Here is a 21,231-nt window from a genome sequence, read left to right as displayed (position 1 = left end):
ATGTTTGGGGGTCTGAAATGGACTAATCTACTTCACAATATTCCTTATGGGAACAAATTCGGTCAGTACTGGCACCTGAACATACTTCTGGAGTGAAAAATTATCTCTAACCGGGGGTCCACTGTAGTAATAATAATAATAATAATAATAGGGTGTGCAAAAGAAGAAAATTAAAGGTGAATACAGGAAAGAGTAAGGTTATGAGGATAACAAAAAGATTAGGTGATGAAAGATTGAATATCAGATTGGAGGGAGAGAGTATGGAGGAGGTGAACGTATTCAGATATTTGGGAGTGGACGTGTCAGCAGATGGGTCTATGAAAGATGAGGTGAATCATAGAATTGATGAGGGAAAAAGAGTGAGTGGTGCACTTAGGAGTCTGTGGAGACAAAGAACTTTGTCCTTGGAGGCAAAGAGGGGAATGTATGAGAGTATAGTTTTACCAACGCTCTTATATGGGTGTGAAGCGTGGGTGATGAATGTTGCAGCGAGGAGAAGGCTGGAGGCAGTGGAGATGTCATGTCTGAGGGCAATGTGTGGTGTGAATATAATGCAGAGAATTCGTAGTTTGGAAGTTAGGAGGAGGTGCGGGATTACCAAAACTGTTGTCCAGAGGGCTGAGGAAGGGTTGTTGAGGTGGTTCGGACATGTAGAGAGAATGGAGCGAAACAGAATGACTTCAAGAGTGTATCAGTCTGTAGTGGAAGGAAGGCGGGGTAGGGGTCGGCCTAGGAAGGGTTGGAGGGAGGGGGTAAAGGAGGTTTTGTGTGCGAGGGGCTTGGACTTCCAGCAGGCATGCGTGAGCGTGTTTGATAGGAGTGAATGGAGACAAATGGTTTTTAATACTTGACGTGCTGTTGGAGTGTGAGCAAAGTAACATTTATGAAGGGATTCAGGGAAACCGGCAGGCCGGACTTGAGTCCTGGAGATGGGAAGTACAGTGCCTGCACTCTGAAGGAGGGGTGTTAATGTTGCAGTTTAAAAACTGTAGTGTAAAGCACCCTTCTGGCAAGACAGTGATGGAGTGAATGATGGTGAAAGTTTTTCTTTTTCGGGCCACCCTGCCTTGGTGGGAATCGGCCGGTGTGATAATAAAAAAAAAAAAAAAATAATAATAATAATAATAATAAATAATAATAATGATAATAATAAATAATAATAATTATCCTAGGTAGTAGGTTGGTAGACAGCAACTGCCCAGGGAGGTACTACAGTCCCGCCAAGTGAGTGTAAAACGAAAGCCTGTAATTGTTTTACATGATGGTAGGATTGCTGGTGTCCTTTTTTCTGTCTCATGAACATGCAAGATTTCAGGTATGTCTTGCTACTTCTACTTACACTTAGGTCACACTACACATACATGTACAAGCACATATATACACACCCCTTTGGGTTTTCTTCTATTTTCTTTCTAGTTCTTATTCTTGTTTATTTCCTCTTATCTCCATGGGGAAGTGGAACAGAATTCTTCCTCCGTAAGCAATGCGTGTTGTAAGAGGCGACTAAAATGCCGGGAGCAAATGGCTAGTAACCTCTTCTGTACATATTACTAAATGTAAAAGGAGAAACTTTCGTTTTTCCTTTTGGGCCACCCCGCCTTGGTGGGATACGGCCGGTGTGTTGAAAGAAGAAGAAAGAATAATAATTATATCTTTATTTACTACAGATACATGTACATGGTATACAGACCAAGCTGACATCAATGACATACGTTCTACTAAATAGAAAGACCCTTGTTATGCTGAGCAATTTGGGCAAAATAGGTCAGTGTTCCAAGATGCGACCCACACCAGTTGACTAAAACCCACACACCCATTTTACTGATGGATGAACATAGACAACAGGTGTAAAGAAACGTCCAATGTTTCTACCCCGACTGGGAATCAAACCCAGACCCTCGCCATGTGAAGCGAGAGCTTTGCTTTAGCCAACAGGCTAGGGAAAGAACTAAACGAATTGGTATTACAGCACTTAAGGAAATGGGAAGCAAACAGGTCCAATCCAAGGTAGGCGAGAGTAGGGTGAATTCCTTGATCAGGGGTCCCTCACCAGCATCAAAAATTTCCCTTGAAAGGACTGCACTATTAGCATATACTGCCTGTTTTTGCATTTTTTGTAACACACAGGCCAACTCCTACTGAGGTATATCAGTTAATAAGTTTATTCAGGTACAGGTACACAAATAGTTACATAGATTATCATGCTTGGGAAGTAGGTTGGTAGGCAGCAATTGCCCAGAGAGGTACTACAGTCTTGCCAAGCGAGTGTAAAACGGAAGCCTGTACAGTGGTCCCTCATTTATCATCGTTAATCTGTTCCTGGAAATGCGATGATTATCGAAATAGACGATTTTCAAATCAATTTTCCACTTAAGAAATAATGTAAATACAATTAATTCGTTCCTGACACCCAGAAGTATTAAAACAAAAAATTTTTTTACATGAAATATAGATGTAGTACATAAACAATACAATAGGACATGATGAATGAAACATTAACAGCATGACACTTACCTTTATTGGTGTATGGAAGACTGGAGGAGGAGAGAGATTGGATTAGTTACTGTTTGGAAGGGGAATCCCCTTCCATCAACACCTCAGGTACCAAGTCCTTTTCTGGGGTTACTTCTCTTCTCTGTTTCTTAATGCCACTAGGACCAGCTTGAGAGTCACCGGAGTAATGAACATCCACTAAGAATTTTTATTGACCTAAGAAAAGCTTTTGACACAGTAGACCATGGCATCCTACTCCACAAACTTGACCATTATGGTATAAGAGGCCATGCACTTGCATATTTCAAATCTTACCTTACTAATAGGTATCAGTATGTCACCATTAAAGACACAGCATCAACAACACAGCCACTTGATACTGGAGTTCCACAGGGAAGTGTCCTTGGTCCCCTGCTCTTCTTCATATACATCAATGATCTTCCAAACGTATCTCAACACCTGAACCCCATACTCTTTGCTGACGACACGACTTATGTCATCTCTCACCCTAATCTTGCCACCCTCAACACCATTGTTAATGAGGAGCTGATCAAAATATCGACTTGAATGACAGCCAATAAACTTACGCTTAACACTGACAAAACCTACTACATTATGTTTGGTAGCAGAGCAGGAGATGAGCAAATTAACATTAAGATCGACAACACTCTAATTGCCAGGCATAATGAGGGCAAATTCCTAGGCCTATACCTCGACAACAACCTGAACTTCAGCACCCATATCCAACACATAACCAAAAAAGTATCCAAAACGGTTGGGATCCTCTCCAAGATACGATACTATGTGCCGCAAACTGCCCTTCTCACACTATACCATTCACTTATATATCCATACCTCACCTATGCTATCTGTGCTTGGGGTTCAACTGCAGCAACACACCTAAAGCCAATAATAACCCAACAAAAAGCTGCAGTAAGAATAATCACTAAATCCCATCCCTGGCAACACACCCTCCCCCCCCACTCTTCATACATCTAAACTTACTCCCTGTTCAGTACATCCACACTTACTACTGTGCAATCTACATCTACAGGACCTTAAATTCCAATATTAACCTTAACCTAAAATGCTTTCTTGATATTTGTGACAGAACCCAATGGCACAACACCAGACACAAACATCTCTATGACATTCCCCGTGCCCGACTAAACCTTTACAAAAATTCAATGTATGTCAAAGGCCCTAAAATCTGGAACACCCTACCTGAAAATGCTAAAACTGCAGACACATTCATCACCTTCAAAACTACCATCAGAAAACATCTTATCTCCCTGATACACCCTGTCAAATAATTACACAAATACCACCTGGTGGTTAACACTTACACTCACTCACCCATTTGACCATAAACAAATATCAATCTCAATCTCAAAATAATGAATCTTAACTAGTCATAAGTTGTCCTGTGATACTCCAATACTGAAACTATGTATAGTGCCAAAACAAAAGCATTCACATTGCTAAACTCACAAACTAGTATTTAGTCACTTAGCCATAATACCAACTTACCTCATAATTTTGTAATATTTTAAACTTAAGATTTAATCTAAGTCTGCCCGAAATGCCTAGCCATGCTAGGTGTTCTAGTGGTACACTCTGTAATTATTATTTTACTACATGTAAACCACACAATAACCAAATTCTGTAAACTCAGCATTGTAATCCTTATAGAGAATAAACTTTGAATTTGAATGTCTCGCAAAAAAAGTGTCCAGAGAGCTCTGTTTCTGGTATCTCTTTAAAACTTCCCTAAAATGGGCCAAGACTCTGTCACTGTACAAGTTGCCGATATGGCTTGCAACATCCTTCTCAGAGTGATGTTTCTCCATAAATCTTTTCATCCTACCCCACATTTCTGAAGAAAGGTGCTTTCTTCAGAAATTCTTCCATCTCTTCCTCCTCCTCTGCAGCAAGATTCTGAGCTGCAATCTGTTGCTGTTCCTGCTGAAGCTCCTGCAGCTCCTCATTGGTTAGTTTTGTTGTGGTCCTCCACCAACTCTTCCACATCCTCCAAACTCACATCCAACCCCATGAAACTCCCCAATGCCACAATAGAGTTCACAACTGACATAGGCTCATCAGGGTCAGCCACAAACCCTTCAAAATCCCTCTTGTGGACACAATCTGGTCACAATTTTCTCCAAGCAGAGTTCAAAGTCCTGGTAGTCACTTCCTCCCAAGCCTTACCTATAAGGCTTTCATATTGTTCAATGATCTTTTTCTTAAATTCAATTGTATTTCTCACCTTCTTTACCAAATGCTTGGCACTAGGAGTTTTCTTTGGAGCCATGGTAGCTTATTTAGCACTTGCAAGCACTAAAATGAATGGAATATTATGAAATATTTCGTATGAACAAGTGAGGGGACCATCGCTTACTGGTAAACAATGGCACACTGGCTGGGAAGGGAGGCCGACGTGGCTCAGAGCCGTGAGTACGCGTCCAGGACGAACGACGATTAGTGAGTCAACCGACCATTTGCGAGCCAATGTTTGGATGAAAATAAAACGACAATTTCCAAAAAGGACGACTATCGAGGGACCACTGTAATTGTTTTACATGATGGTAGGATTGCTGGTGTGTTTTTTTCTGTTTCAGACATGCAAGATTTCAGGTAAGTCTTGCTACTTCTACTTTCACTTAGGTAACACTACACTTGCATGTACAAGCATATACATGTATATACACACCCCTCTGGGCACTTTTTCTATTTTCTCACTAGTTCTTGTTCTTGTTTATTTCCTCTTACAGTGGAACCTCGGCTAATGATGACATTGGCTAGCGACAAAATCAGATAGTGATGCGTTTTAGCGTAAAAATATTGGCTCAGCCAACAATGAAAAATCCAGTTAAGGACAATCATCCTGAACGTGTCCGTCTGGCCGTCCGGCCTGAGTGCACCTCAGCTGCCCTGCCTTCAGCTAGTGTGCCACTGTTTACAAGCCACTGCAGATGGTTCCACACATACATTCGATACATTTTGTACTATTCCATTGTTTTTAGTGCTTTTAACTGCTAAATAAGCCACCATGGGCCCCAAGAAAGCTTCTAGTGCTACCCTGTGGTAAAGAGTGACATGTACAATCAAACTGAAGAAAGAGATAATTGCAAAGTATGAAAGTGGAGTGTGTGGCTCCGAGCTGGCCCGGTTGTACACCAAAACCCCAATCAACCATTGCTACTATCTTGGCCAACAGAAAGGCAATCAAGGAAGCTGTTGTTGCAAAAGGTGCAAGTATGCTTACAAAACAGATATTGCAAATACTCGAAGATGTGGAGAGACTGTTATTGATGTGGATCAACAACAAACAATTATCAGGAGATAGTGTTTCACAGTCAATCATATGTGTAAAGGCAAGGGAGCTGCATGACGATTTAATTAAAAAAATGCCTGGAACTAGTGGTGATGTTAGTGAATTTAAGGCATAGACACTGAAAAATTAAAACCCCAACAAGTGTTTAATTGTGATGAAACAAAACTGTTTTGGAAGAAAATGCCAAACAGGACCTACATTACACAGGAGGAAAAAGGACTGCCAAGACACAAGCCTATGAAAGACAGGCTAACTCATGTTTTGTAGTAATGCTAGTGGGGATTGCAAAGTGAAGCCTCTACTTGTGTATCACTCTGAAACTCCCAGCGTGTTCAAGAAAAACAGTGTTGTCAAGGCTAATGTGTGTGTTAAGTGGAGGGCAAACAGTAAGGCATGGGTCACTAGGGACATTTTCTATGACTGGGTCTATCATGTGTTTGGCCCCACTGTGAAAAATTCCCTCCTGGAAAATAAACTGGACCTCAAGTCCCTCCTGGTATTAGACAATGCTCCTGCTCATCCTCCAGACTTGCCAGAGCGAATTGCGGGGGAGTTGAGCCTCATCAAAGTGAAGTTCTTGCCCCCTAATACTACTCCTCTCCTCCAGCCAATGGACCAGCAGGTCATTTCAAATTTCAAAAAACTGTACACCAAAGCAGTGTTTTGAAGTGACCTCAGATGCTGAATTGATCATGAGAGAGTTTAGGAAATATCATCTTAGTATCCTCAGTTGCATAAACCTTATAGGTAAGGCTTGGGAGGGGGTGACTTGCAGGACTTTGAACTCTGCTTGGAGGAAATTGTGGCGACAATGTGTACAAGAGAGGGATTTCCAAGGGTTTGGGGCTAACCCTGAGGAGCCTATACCAGTTGTGGAATCTATTTTGTCATTGTGAAAGTCCAAGGGGTTGGAGGTTAGTGGGGAGGATGTGGAAGAGCTGGTGGAGAACGATGAAGAACTAACCACAGATGAGCTGCAAGAGCATCTGCAACAGCAAGAGACCACAACTGAGGAAATTGCTTCAGGGGAGGGGAGAGAGAGATGGAGGAAGTTGCCTTCTTCAACAATTAAGGACATTTGTACAAGGTTGACAAAGGCGCAAGCCATTATGGAAGAACATCACCCTGACACAGCTATCGCAAGCCATGCTGGTGACTTTTACAATGACAATGTTGTGGCCCATTTTAGGAAAATCTTAAAGGAACACCAGATACAGAGCTCTATGGACAGATGGCATTAAAAAAAGAAAGGAAGTAACCCCAGAAAAGGACTTGGTACCTAAAGTCCTTATGGAAGGGGATTCCCTTTCCAAACAATAATACACCTCCATCTCCCCTCCTCCCATCTCATCACTCATCACTAAATCTTCAATAAAGGTAAGTGTCATTTATTCTTCAAGTAGTATTTATTCTGCATGTAGTATTTATTCTTCATGTATCATTGTTTTCTGTGTAGGAAATTGTATATTTCATGTGAAAAAAAACAAAATTTAATGCTTTTAGGTGTCTGGAACGGATTAATTGGATTTCCATTATTTCTTATGGGGAAAATTAATTCGGTTAACAATAAAATCGGTTAATTACAAGCTCTCTGGAACGGATTAAAATCGTTAGCCGAGGGTCCACTGTATCTCCATGGGGAAGTGGAACAGAATTCTTCCTCCGTAAGCCTTGCGTGTCGTAAGAGGCAACCAAAATGCCGGGAGCAAGGGGCTAGTAACCCCTTCTCCTGTATACATTATTAAAGTTAATAAGAGAAACTTTTGTTTTTCTTTTTGGGCCACCCTGCCTCGGTGGAATATAGCCAGTTTGTTGAAAGAAAGATTATCATACACAGGAGCATATATGTAGATTATCTAGGTTAACCCCAAAAAAAGTCAGACAAAGTGAATTATTTCCACTGCGTAGGGCGACCCAAAAAAGAAGAAACACTCACCATTACTCACTCCATCACTGTCTCACCAGAGGCTCCGATGCCCCTCCAAACAGCAATATCCCCACCACTTCTTCATATGTAAAGTAAAAGGACACAAGTGCAATTAATGTGACATTTTATTGTGCCAATGTTTCGCTCTCCAGGAGCTTTATCAAGCCATTACAAACAATACATGGACACAGAGGGTATATAAAGGCTCAGCGTGAGGTGCAATACTAGTGAGGTACCATTTCGATGTTCACTAGTGGTGGTGGTAGTAGTAGTAGTAGTAGTAGTAGCAGTAGTAGTAGTGACAAAAGTAATACAATATGGTAGAGCAATTAATTCGTACATGAGTAAAAGGATATAAAAGCTATTACAGTGGACCCCCGCATAGCGACCTTAATCCGTGCAAGAGGGCTGGCTGTTATGCGAAATGTTCGGTATGCGAATGAATTTTCCCCATAAGAAATAATGGAAATCAAATTAATCCGTGCAAGACACCCAAAAGTATGAAAAGAAAAAATTTTACCACATGAAATGTTAATTTTAATACACACAAACTGAAAAAGGCATGCACAATTACATGACACTTACTTTTATTGAAGATCTGGTGATGATTGATGGGATGGGAGGAGGGGAGAGAGAGTGTTAGTGTTTAGAAGGGGAATCCCCTTCCATTAAGACTTGAGGTGTCGAGTCCTTTTCTGGGGTTACTTCCCTTCTTCTTTTAATGCCACTAGGACCAGCTTCAGAGTCACTGGACTTCTTTCGCACAACATATCTGTCCATAGTGGCCTGTACCTCTCGTTCCTTTATGACTTCCCTAAAGTGTTTCACAACATTGTCAGTGTAATAGTCACCAGCACGGCTTGCAATAGCTGTGTGAGGGTGATTTTCATCCATAAAGGTTTGCACTTTCAGCCACATTGCACAGATTTCCTTAATCTTTGTAGTAGGCAATTCCTTCAATTTCTCTCTCCCCTCCTTTGAACCAGTTTCCTCAGGACTGGCCTCTTGCTGTTGAAGTTGATCTATCAGCTCATCAGTGGTTAGTTCTTCATTGTCCTCCTCCACCAACTCTTCCACATCCTCCCCACTAACCTCCAACCCCAAGGACTTCCCCAATGCCACAATTGATTCCTCAACTGGCATACTCCTCTCAGGGTTAGCCTCAAACCCCTTCAAAATCCCTTTTGTCTACACATTCTGGCCACAGTTTCTTCCAAGCAGAGTTCAAGGTCTTCTTAGTCACTCCCTCCCAAGCCTTACCTATAAGGTTTATACAATTGAGGATATTAAAGTGATCTCTCCAAAAGTCTCTTAGAGTCAGTTGAGTTTCTGAGGTCACTACAAAGCACCTTTCAAACAGAGCTTTTGTGTACAGTTTTTTGAAGTTTGCAATAACCTGCTGGTCCATGGGCTGCAGGAGAGGAGTGGTATTAGGAGGCAAAAACTTCACCTTAATGAATTTCATGTCCCCATAAAGTCGCTCTGCCACGTCTGTAGGATGACCAGGGGCATTGTCTAACACCAGGAGGCACTTAAGTTCTAATTTCTTTTCAGTTAGGTAATCTTTCACATTGGGGGCAAATGCATGGTGTAACCAGTCATAGAAAAAGTCCCTAGTGACCCATGCCTTACTGTTTGCCCTCCACAGCACACACAAATTTTCCTTGAGGACATTCTTTTGCCTGAACGGTCTGGGAGTTTCAGAGTGATACACTAATAAAGACTTCACTTTGCAATCACCAGTAGCATTGGAACACATCAACAAAGTAAGCCTGTCTTTCATAGGCTTATGTCCTGGGAGTGCCTTTTCCTCCTGAGTAATGTAGGTCCTGCTTGGCATTTTCTTCCAAAACAGGCCTGTTTCATCACAATTAAACACTTGTTCAGGTTTCAGTCCTTCACTGTCTATGCACTCCTTGAATTCCTGCACATATTTTTCAGCCGCTTTGTGGTCCGAACTGGCAGCCTCACCATGCCTTATCACACTATGTATGCCACTACGCTTCTTAAATCTCTCAAACCAACCTTTGCTGGCCTTAAATTCACTCACATCATCACTAGTTGCAGGCCTTTTTTTAATTAAATCCTCATGCAACTTCCTAGCCTTTTCGCTTATGATCGCTTGAGAAACGCTATCTCCTGCTAGCTGTTTTTCATTTATCCACACCAATAAGAGTCTCTCAACATCTTCCATCACTTGCGATCTCTGTTTCGAAAACACAGTTAAACCTTTGGCAAGAACAGCTTCCTTGATTGCCTATCTGTTGCCCACAATAGTAGAGATGGTTGATTTGGGTTTCTTGTACAACCTGACCAGGTCGGCGATACGCACTCCACTTTCATACTTATCAATGATCTCTTTCTTCATCTCTATTGGAATTCTAACCCTTATTGCTGTAGGGTTGGAACTAGAAGCTTCCTTGGGGCCCATGGTCACTTATTTTCCAGATAAAGCACCGAAAACACTGTAATAATACGAAATATTCCGATTGTATGCTTGGATGTTACCGCGGAGGCTGGCTGGTAAACAATGCCACCGGCGGAACATATGAGGCTGGCTCAGGCCGCACATTGGACGTGTCTCGGACGAAGGGCGGTGAGCGGGTTTTTGGGCGGTATGCGAGGCAAAATTTTAGCGATCAAAGCGTCCGGTATGCGGATTGTACGTTGTGCAATGCGTCCGGTATGCGGGGGTCAACTGTACTTGGGTAACATAAAAATAGTTTGGACAAATATAGAGTGGTAAGAGGCAGCTTGTTTGTGTTCACTCTCTGTAATGTGCTTTGTGTAGTATAACAGGAGAGACTATGTGATGGCAGGGTTTACTGTTTTCAGGAGGATTCTTGCTAAGACTTCGGAGATGGCGAAGCTGCCATTGTTTTGTTTAATTGTATTCGAAACAGCGATCAGTGCTGATTCGAGGCACTTGCGTCTGCGGAAATTAGTTTCTTTGATCACTAATTGGGCGTCTCTGAATTTCATGAGATGATTGGTAGAATTTCGGTGTTGTACACAGGCATTGTTCAAGTTATCGCTCCTACATGCGTAAATGTGTTCATTGAGGCGGGTGTCGAGGTTTCTTGCTGTTTCACCTACGTAAATCTTGTCACAGCCTCCACAGGGTATAGTGTAAACTCCTGCATTGACTGGTTTGTGGTGCTTGTATTTTGTCCTGGTTAGATCCTTTATTGAAGTGCTAGAAGCAATGGCGACTCTGGTGTTAGCTTGTGAAAGTACTTTTGAGACGTTCAGTGCAACCTGGCTGTTGGGAAGAATTATAACTTTGTTGGGAGTGGTGTTGATGCATGGAGAATTAATGATCTGAAGAGCTCTTTTCTTGCAGTCTTTGATGAAAAAAGAAGGAAAATGTAACTCTGTGAATGTTTGGTGAATGTATGTACATTCCTCGTCAAGAAACTCAGGACTACAAATTCGGTATGCTCTTATGAAAAACCCTATGTTGATGCCTCTTTTGGTCTTGATATCTTGACTGGAATAGAAGTGCGTGAGATCATTTTTATTGGTGGGTTTCCAATAAACTTGAAATCTTAGGTTGTTGTCTACTTTGTGAACGAGGAGGTCGAGGAAAGGTAGCTTGTCATTGGACTCTTCTTCTAGTGTAAACTGGATCGCCGGTTCAACTGCGTTGAGCCTTGCCTGAAGATTCCGTACATCAAAACGTTTGGGAGTTATTACGAGGACGTCGTCCACGTGTTGTAGTCACTGGTGTTGAGTATGATGACTCCTCCTCCTTTGTCGGCGGTGGTGACGATAATGATGGACTTTTTGAATGATCAATCTATATACGAACCCATCAGCACTCAACAGTGGGAGATGCTCACCAAAGATTTTCTATACAAAACCAGACAAATACTCAAACGCACTAGAGAAGGGAAGAAACTTCTATACTTGTTACCAAGCAACCCTAAACCAGCACACATGTATGGTTTACCAAAGACCCATAAACACAATATTCCTCTCAGACCAATCACGTCAGGAATAGGCAGTGCTCCACACAAACTAGCCGGAGTTCTTGCCAAACATCTTTCCTGCCTTCTGGGGACCATCAGCCCCTCTCATCTTAAACACTCAGGCGACCTTCTCAACCGCATCTGTAACCTCTCCATCCGTAACAAGAAACTAAGCAGTTTGGATGTGACTTCCCTCTTCACGAAAGTATCTACCAAAAAAGCCATCGAGGTTCTACGACGTAAATTCAATCAGGACCTTAATCTTCCTCTACCTCCCGGAAATTTTGTCGACTTGATTGAACTCTGTGTTAATTTCAACTGTTTTTCTTTCAATAACAAGCTCTACAAACAAACCTACGGCATGGGAATGGGGTCCCCCATCAGTGCCGTCCTAGCCAACTTATACATGGAACACCTAGAGTCCAAACACTTCGCCAACATCATCCCTTCAAGCATCACTTGGTTACGTTACGTGGACGACGTCCTCGTAATAACTCCCAAACGTTTTGATGTACGGAACCTTCAGGCAAGGCTCAACGCAGTTGAACCGGCGATCCAGTTTACACTAGAAGAAGAGTCCAATGACAAGCTACCTTTCCTCGACGTCCTCATTCACAAAGTAGACAACAACCTAAGATTTCAAGTTTATCGGAAACCCACCAATAAAAATGATCTCACACACTTCTATTCCAGTCAAGATATCAAGACCAAAAGAGGCATCATCATAGGGTTTTTCATAAGAGCATACTGAATTTGTAGTCCTGAGTTTCTTGACGAGGAATGTACATACATTCACCAAACATTCACAGAGTTACATTTTCCTTCTTTTTTCCATCAAAGACTGCAAGAAAAGAGCTCTTCAGATCATTAATTCTCCACGCATCAACACCACTCCCAACAAAGTTATAATTCTTCCCAACAGCCAGGTTGCACTGAACGTCTCAAAAGTACTTTCACAAGCTAACACCAGAGTCGCCATCGCTTCTAGCACTTCAATAAAGGATCTAACCAGGACAAAATCCAAGCACCACGAACCAGTCAATGCAGGAGTTTACACTATACCCTGTGGAGGCTGTGACAAGATTTACGTAGGTGAAACAGCAAGAAACCTCGACACCCGCCTCAATGAACACATTTACGCATATAGGAGCGATAAATTGAACAACGCCTGTGTACAACACCGAAATTCCACCAATCATCTCATGAAATTCAGAGACGCCCAATTAGTGATCAAAGAAACTAATTTCCGCAGACGCAAGTGCCTTGAATCAGCACTGATCGCCGTTTCGAATACAATTAAACAAAACAACGGCAGCTTCACCATCTCCGAAGTCTTAGCAAGAATCCTCCTGAAAACAGTAAACCCTGCCATCACATAGTCTCTCCTATTATACTACACAAAGCACATTACAGAGAGTGAACACTGAAACAAGCTGCCTCTTACCACTCTATATTTGTCCAAACTATTTTTATGTTACCCAAGTAATAGCTTTTATATCCTTTAACTCATGTACAAATTAATTGCTCTACCATATTGTATTACTTTTGTCACTACTACTACTACCACCACCACCACTAGTGAACATTGAAATGGTACCTCACTAGTACTGCACCTCACGCTGAGCCTTTATATACCCTCTGTGTCCATGTATTGTTTGTAATGGCTTGATAAAGCTCCTGGAGAGCAAAACGTTGCCACAATAAAATGTCACATTAGTTGCACTTGTGTCCTTTTACTTTACATATTGTCGGTAATTCTACCAACTTTATCACTTCTTCATAGTGCAAGCACAGTACTTCTCACCTTCAGGATTAAAGTCCAGCTACAGTGGAACTTGGGTTTTTGTCTTTAATTTGTTCCAGAGAATCTGACAAAAACTGAAGCAATATTTCTCATAAGAAATTATGTAAATCCAATTAATCCATTCCTGACACCCAAAATATTAACAAAAAATACATTTTGAGAATAACTATAGTTTACATACAAAAAACAATGAGAAATAAATATAAAGCACTAATGAAATGGATAAATGAACATTTAAATCACTTTTACCTTTATTGAAGACTCTTGTTGGCGTATGGATTCATTCATTTATGGTTTGCCGGTACTTCCGGCCCGGGTCTTCTCCAGATGGCGACCCGGCGTGGCGTATGGAAGACGGTGAGGAAGGGAGAGGGAGGAGAGGGTATCTCTACCACCATCACTACCAACCTCTACCACCATCACCACCACCCTCTACCACCATCACTACCACCCTCTACCACCATTGAATTTTATCGTGTTTCTCGCCTTATTTATCAAAGGGCTGGCACTCAGAACTTTCTTTGGCCCCATGGTGGCTTATTTAGCAGTCGCACTCAATAAACAAGCACAAAAAACAATGGAGTATTACAAAATGTTTCATATGAATGCACAGAGTAATTTTCACTCGACAAAAAGCCAGACTGACTCAGAAATGTGTGCGTGGGATGCTTTGTGTGGGATCGGACAGACAGACATGTTCAGTACAGCAGACGAAAACCGAGGTGATGAACGAAAACTGGGACAATATTTTGATGAAGAAAGTAGTCGAAAACCAAATTCGACGAAAACCAGGGTAAACAAAAACCAAGGTTCCACTGTAACTGGTTTCTCTGAATCCCTTCATAAATGTTACTTTGCTTGCTCTAAAGTACATTCGAAAAAAATAATTGCCTCCACACTCGCCTGTTGGATATCCGATCCCCTTGCATGTATAAATGTTTATTATATTGGGCTGGAGTCGGAGTCGAAGATAATATAAGTATCCAAGAAGATATACCAAAAACTAATTAGAAAATTCTAGGAGTAAGGAAATTATTATTTTATTGGATAGCCCTAAGCCCATTCAGTTATTGGATTATTTTTAAATTTATTATAAAGTAAAAGCATATCAGCTACATAGTGAAGAACACTAATTCCTAAAATGGGGATTAAAGTAAACTGTGCATGTATGTAGACATACACCTCTTGGTGTACAGCATATCCTGAGTTATCTGGTATTTAAGAAATATACCTAAAGACTGGAAACCCTAAATGTCATAACAATTTTAAATTTTTTATTTAGCTCACTTTACTGTTAATGTCATTTTAGCTAGCTGAGTCTGTTTCTTAAGAGAAAACTAAAGTTATCGACAAAGAGTTGCTTTACTTTACTGAGTGATACTCAGGTTACCAATGAAGAGGAGGATTGTAATATTCATAAGCAAGTGTTTAGGTAAAGGTACATATAAGTACATTATTATTATAATCAAAAGGAAGTGCTAAACCACACACAAGTACAATTATCATACCTAGCAATAGAAAAATTACCTAGGATAACCCCCAAAAAATCAGACAAAGTGACTTATTTCCACTGGGATTATAAAGCAGATAGGTGGTAATTAGGTTTCAGGAAAGAATTAAGTTTATTTAGGCACAGGTACACAAATACAATTATTATTATACATAGTGTAAATTACCTAGGATAACCCCTCCCTCCAAAAAAAAAAAAAAAAAAAAACAGTCACTTATTTCCACTGGGGGTTCTTGACTTACGTATTTCCACTGGGGAAGGGCGAAATGATGGGAACCTTCAATTCCTTGAATTTAGTGGCCTTCACCGGCATAAAGAGAAAACCTACGGGGAAGTAGGGAGAAAAGGCCCAGGTGGCACACCTTGAGGGACACCCATAAGCCTATGATTTGTAAAGTTTATTTAGGTACAGGGGCACATAAGTGCAATTATTATTGTGTAGACAACTATAATACTCGTTTACATAAGCGCGAAATGCATATAGGTCATAGGACTGCAAGACGGCAAATGACAAAAATCCCCACCAACAAAATACATAATTTTAGTTCGAGTATAACATAACTAAGAAACAAGACGTGTTGTGCTAAGGAGCAGTTAAGCACTAAAATTACTACATATCCATAAAGGGAGACTGGGACAGAGCAACATATGTCATATAGAGTCACGCAGCCAAGATAGAAAGCTACTTCCTGGATTTTTTATGTTAAGTGGCCTCTTACCTGCCCACTTGCCGTAGGTCTCCACAAGACGTTTATCCCACAACCTGGACCAAAAATGTGCTCTGAAGCCACACGCCAGAGACCAGATCAACTCCAGCAGCACCTTCCCCACGTACACCAACCCCACCACCGTCAGTAGGTACTCAAATTGGCCTAAGCCAGGCAGCAAAGCCTCACAAGCCATGGTCTCTTCAGTCAGGCAGCTGGAACACTGACGTTGAATTGAACACCAGATACCCTCAAGGAAGCCACGCCTTCATACTCCCCAGAATCTCTTAATCCGAGGCACCAGAGTTCCCCTGTTTCCTGTCAGACCTAATTATCTATTCTCTAGGGGCTGTATAATCCTTACTGGTTTAGCTTTTTCTCATAAATACATTATTAACATCCTTCCAGGAGTTACATTGTTCAATGGAAATGGAAAGTATTTGCCACTTTGCCTGAGTGTCTAATAATTTAGTTTACGTGGAAGGGCTAAACTCGTCACGGGTCACACATCAGATTTGATCCTAGGAAAAAGTAGCTCCAATGCCTTGAATCAAAAGCCCTGCATAACCATGACTCACTTCAGTGTAGGGAACCACATAGCAATTCCTTACAATGTATTAGTTATATCTCTCACCAAAAGATGGAGGTAACACTGAGTTTATATATAATAACAATTATTATAATTATTATAATCAAAAAGAAGCGCTAAGCCACAAGGACTATACAGTATATAATAACAAACCTCTCCCCATTACTGAGCATTACTTGTATCCAATTGACTACACGAGAGCCATTAAAACTGCATATAGTATATATAAATAATATAAACACAGAGCAATGAGTTCACTATATAATAATATAATAAAAATAATCTCCATTTCTACAAGTATCTAGTTGACATCAGTGACATACTATATGGAAAGGCCCTGGTTATGCAGAGGATTTCGGGCAAATTAGGTTAACTTTGTCCCCAGGATGCGACCCACACCAGTCGACTAACACCTAGGTGAAGACTGAGACACGCAACATATGGAAATATTTATTGATGAAACGTTTCGCCACACAGTGGCTTCATCAGTTGAAGCCACCGTGTGGAGAAAACGTTTCTTCAATGAAGATTCCCGTATGTTGCATTAGTGTCTCACTCTTCAACTTGTGGGTTTTTGAACCATCTATAACCTGGTCATTGTGGTTGTATACAAGCCTCTGGATGCAACGTCTCAACAATTCCAGGAACAGCATTTGAAAATTGACCACTGTCAGGAAAATCTTACAGCTCCTGCCTGCTACATCTTGCTCCTGGAGGACTTCAACCTAAGGCACCTAAAATTGAGGAATATAGCAAATAATGTAGCACAGATAACACCAGGAGGCAACTCAGATGAAAACTCGCACATACATGTGCATTTAAATCTCTGCACCAAATTCACCTTAAACCAGCAAATAATAGAGCCTACAAAATTAGAGAATACGCTGGACCTCATCTTCACTGACAATGATGATCTGATACGAAATGTCATCATATCATAAACAATATACTCAGATTACAACATAATAGAGGTCCAGACATGTATGTGGGGAGCCCCAGACTGGCAAAATATGATCAGTCACGAGGGAGTTAGTTTAATATATATTATGCACCCCATACCCATCCTGTGGGCGGTAGTCAAAAGATTACAGAGGTACGATGGGAGCCTTCACCAAATTCAACTTCATTAACAAAAATATAAGGTGGGACCAAGTAAACCAAGTCCTAAATGATATAAACTGGGAAGATAGACTAAGCAACACAGATCCTACCCTATGTCTAGAACAAATTAACTCTGTGGCACTTGAGGTATGCTCAAGGCTTATTCCCTTAAGGCTTAAGGAAAAGGAGAAGTTGTAAACTAGAAAGAGAAAGGCACTCCTTATACAAGCGAAGGCAACGAATAACAGAGCGGCTACAAGAGGACAATTTATCTGCAATACGTAGGGAGACACTGGTCAGATTATTATTATAATCAAGGGGGAAGCGCTAAACCCGGAAGATTATACAGCTCCTGGGGGGGGGATGTGGAAGGCATTCAGGCTTAATTCGGGGAACTGGAGCACAGATCCAATTCCCTAAATCAAGAGCCCCTCACCAACATCAAGGAATGTAATAAAGTTGGTAGAATTACCGACAATATGTAAAGTAAAAGGACACAAGTGCAACTAACGTGACATTTATTGTGGCAACGTTTCGCTCTCCAGGAGCTTTATCAAGCCAATACGTATTGGCTTGATAAAGCTCCTGGAGAGCGAAACGTTGCCACAATAAATGTCACGTTAGTTGCACTTGTGTCCTTTTACTTTACATAACATCAAGGAACCTTCCTTGAGGGGACACTGGTCAGAGAAATAGCAAACATCGAACTAAAGCTAAAGGAATCTTACAGGAGTCAAGAAACGCGTGAAGCACTAGAAGCCATAAATGAAACTGAAAGAAACCCAAAGTATTTCTTTTCTTATGCCTGGAGTTTACCTGGAGTGGGTTTCGGGGGTCAACGCCCCCGCGGCCCGGTCTGAGACCAGGTCTCATGGTGGATCAGGGTCTGATCAACCAGGCTGTTACTGCTGGCCGCACGCAAGCAGACGTACGAACCACAGCCCGGTTGGTCAGGTACTGACTTTAGGTGCCTGTCCAGTGCCTTCTTGAAGACAACCAGGGCCAAATCAAAATCTAGAACAACATCCAGTATTGGACCGCTACTAAAACGGGATGGGTTCTACACAGATGACAGCAAGGAAATGAGTGAGCTATTCAAGTCTTAATGTGACTCGATTTTTAGCGAGCCACTAACCAGACTGAGAGTCGAAGACCTAAACGAATTTTTTATGAGAGAGAGACAGAATTTGGTAGACACACATCTATCTGATATTATCCTGACGCCAAATGATTTCGAAAAGGCCATAAATAACATGCCCATGCACTCTGCCCCAGGCCCAGATTCATGGAACTCCGTGTTCATCAAGAACTGCAAGAAGCCCCTATCACGTGCTTTTAACATCCTGTGGAGATGGAGCATGGACACGGGGGTCGTCCCACAGTTACTAAAAACAACAGACATAGCCCCGCTTCACAAAGGGGGCAGTAAAGCAATAACAAAGAGCTACAGACAGATAGCGCTAACGTCCCATATCATAAAAATCTTTGAAAGGGTTCTATGAAGCAAGATCACCACCCATCTAGATACCCATCAGTTACACAGCTCAGGGCAGCATGAATTTAGAGCAGGTCCCTCATGTCTGTCCCAACTACTGGACCACTACGACAAGGTCCTGGATGCTCTAGAAGACAAACAGAATGCAGATGTAATATACACAGACTTTGCAAAAGTCTTCGACAAGTGTGACCATAGTGTAATAGCTCACAAAATGCGTGATAAAGGAATAACAGGAAAAGCCGGTAGATGGATCTATAATTTCCTAAAAAATAGAACACAAAGAGTAGTAGTCAGCAGAGTAAAGTCTGAGGCGACTTCGGTGAAAAGCTCTGTTCCACAAGGCACAGGACTCAACCCCCTACCATCTTGTTCCTCATCCTCATATCGGACATAGACAGGAATATAAGCCACGGCACCGTGTCTTCCTTTGCAGATGACACCCGAATTTGCATGACAGTGTCCTCCACTGAAGACACTGCAAGGCTACAGGAGGACATCAACCAAATCTTTAAATGGTCTGCAGAAAACAACATGAACTTCAATGATAAGAAATTCTAATTACTCCGATATGGAAAATGTCAAGAAATTAAATTTTCATCGGAGTATAAAACAAATTCCAACCACACAACAGAGCGAAAAACTAATGCCAAAGACCTGGGGCTGATCATGTCAGAAGATCTCACCTTCAAAGACCATAAAATTGTATCAATCGCATCTGCTCAAAAAAATGACAGGATGGATAATAAGAACCTTCAAAACTAGGGATGCCAAGCCCATGATGACACTCTTCAGGTCGCTTGTTCTATCTAGGCTGGAATATTGCTGCACACTAACAGCACCTTTCAAGGCAGGTGAAATTGCTGACCTAGAAAATGTACAGAGAACCTTCACGGTGCGCATAACAGAGATAAAACACCTCAATTACTGGGAGCACTTGAAGTTCCTGAACTGTACTCCCTGGAACGCAGGCGGGAGAGATACATGATTATATACACCTGGAAAATCCAAGAGGGACTAGTACCAAACTTGCACACAAAAATCACTCCCTACGAAAGCAAAAGACTCGGCAGACGATGCAGCATCCCCCCAATGAAAAGCAGGGGTGTCACTAGCACGTTAAGAGACAATACAACAAGTGTCAGGGGCCCAAGACTGCTTAACTGCCTCCCAGCATACATAAGGGGGATTACCAATAGACCCCTGGCTGTCTTCAAGCAGGAGCTGGACAGGTACCTAAAGTCAGTACCTGATCAGGCAAGTTGTGGTTCGTACGTTGGATTACGTGCGGCCAGCAGTAAGAGCCTGGTTGATCAGACCCTGAGTCACCATGAGGCCTGGTCACAGACCGGGCCGCGGGGGGCGTTGACACCCGGAACGCTCTCCAGGTATACTCCAGATATTTATCTGGTGGCTAAAGCTCTCGCTTCACGCGGTGAGGGTCTGGGTTCGATTCCCAGCCAGGGTAGAAACATTGGGCGTGTTTCTTTACACCTGTTGTCTATGTTCACCCATCAGTAAAATGGGTACCTGGGTGTTAGTCAACTGGTGTGGGTCGCATCCTGGGACACTGACCTTATTTGCGCGAGATGCTCAGCATAACAAGGAGCTTTCTATATAGTAGTATGTCATTAATGTCAGCTAGGACTGTATACCTTGTACATGTACTTGTAGTAAATAAAGATATTATATTTTAACACCTAGGTACCTACTTACCTAATATTTCTTATACTCATAATGCATGCTATATTTTATCTATTTTAGGGCCCAGGAGAATTATCTGTTATATTAGGAACATATTTTTCAGGTTATTTGAGTATTTCTATATTTAGTTTCCACCATTAAATTAAACAAAATATTGAGAAATAATTACAAGTTCTTCATAGCGACGCTAACTCGCATCAGAGAAAATAAAAGATCTGAATATTTCAAGGAATAACTAAACTATTATTTCACAGACTTTTGAGTGGGATTTATGTCGGTATGTAGTGTTATGTGGTCTTGTATAAATTTGTGTGAATATGTATGGGTTTGTGTGAACTTGTATGAGCTTGTGTGAACCTGTGTGGGTTTGTGTGAACTTGCGGGACATTGTGTGAACTTATGTGACCTTTTGTGACATTGTGGGACTTGTAGGCACTTGCATGGCCTTGTGTGAACTTTTTAAGCACTGTGTAAACTTTTGTGACCTTGTGTGAACTTGTGACCTTGTTCGAACTTGTGGGACTTTATGTGAACTTATGTGGCCCCCTCTGAACTTCTGTGACCTAGTGTGAACTTGTGGGACTTGTGTGGCCTTG

The 21,231-nt window shown here is 41.6% G+C and overlaps 1 protein-coding gene across 1 annotated transcript in view; it reads right to left on the bottom strand.

The window, feature by feature from the left end:
* The window catches only part of LOC128692174 (inactive hydroxysteroid dehydrogenase-like protein 1), a 90,178-nt gene extending 74,106 nt beyond the window's left edge, over positions 1-16,072 (bottom strand). The window contains exon 1 of the mRNA XM_070085244.1: positions 15,759-16,072. Coding sequence (XP_069941345.1) covers positions 15,759-15,942 — 184 coding nt within the window. The 5' untranslated portion in view covers positions 15,943-16,072. The remainder of the gene's footprint in view (positions 1-15,758) is intronic.
* Between the last annotated feature and the right edge of the window lie 5,159 nt (positions 16,073-21,231).

The sequence above is a fragment of the Cherax quadricarinatus genome, chromosome 15, assembly GCF_038502225.1.
Source record: "Cherax quadricarinatus isolate ZL_2023a chromosome 15, ASM3850222v1, whole genome shotgun sequence".
Lineage (NCBI taxonomy): Eukaryota > Metazoa > Arthropoda > Malacostraca > Decapoda > Parastacidae > Cherax > Cherax quadricarinatus.
This window is presented reverse-complemented; position numbering and strand designations above follow the sequence as displayed.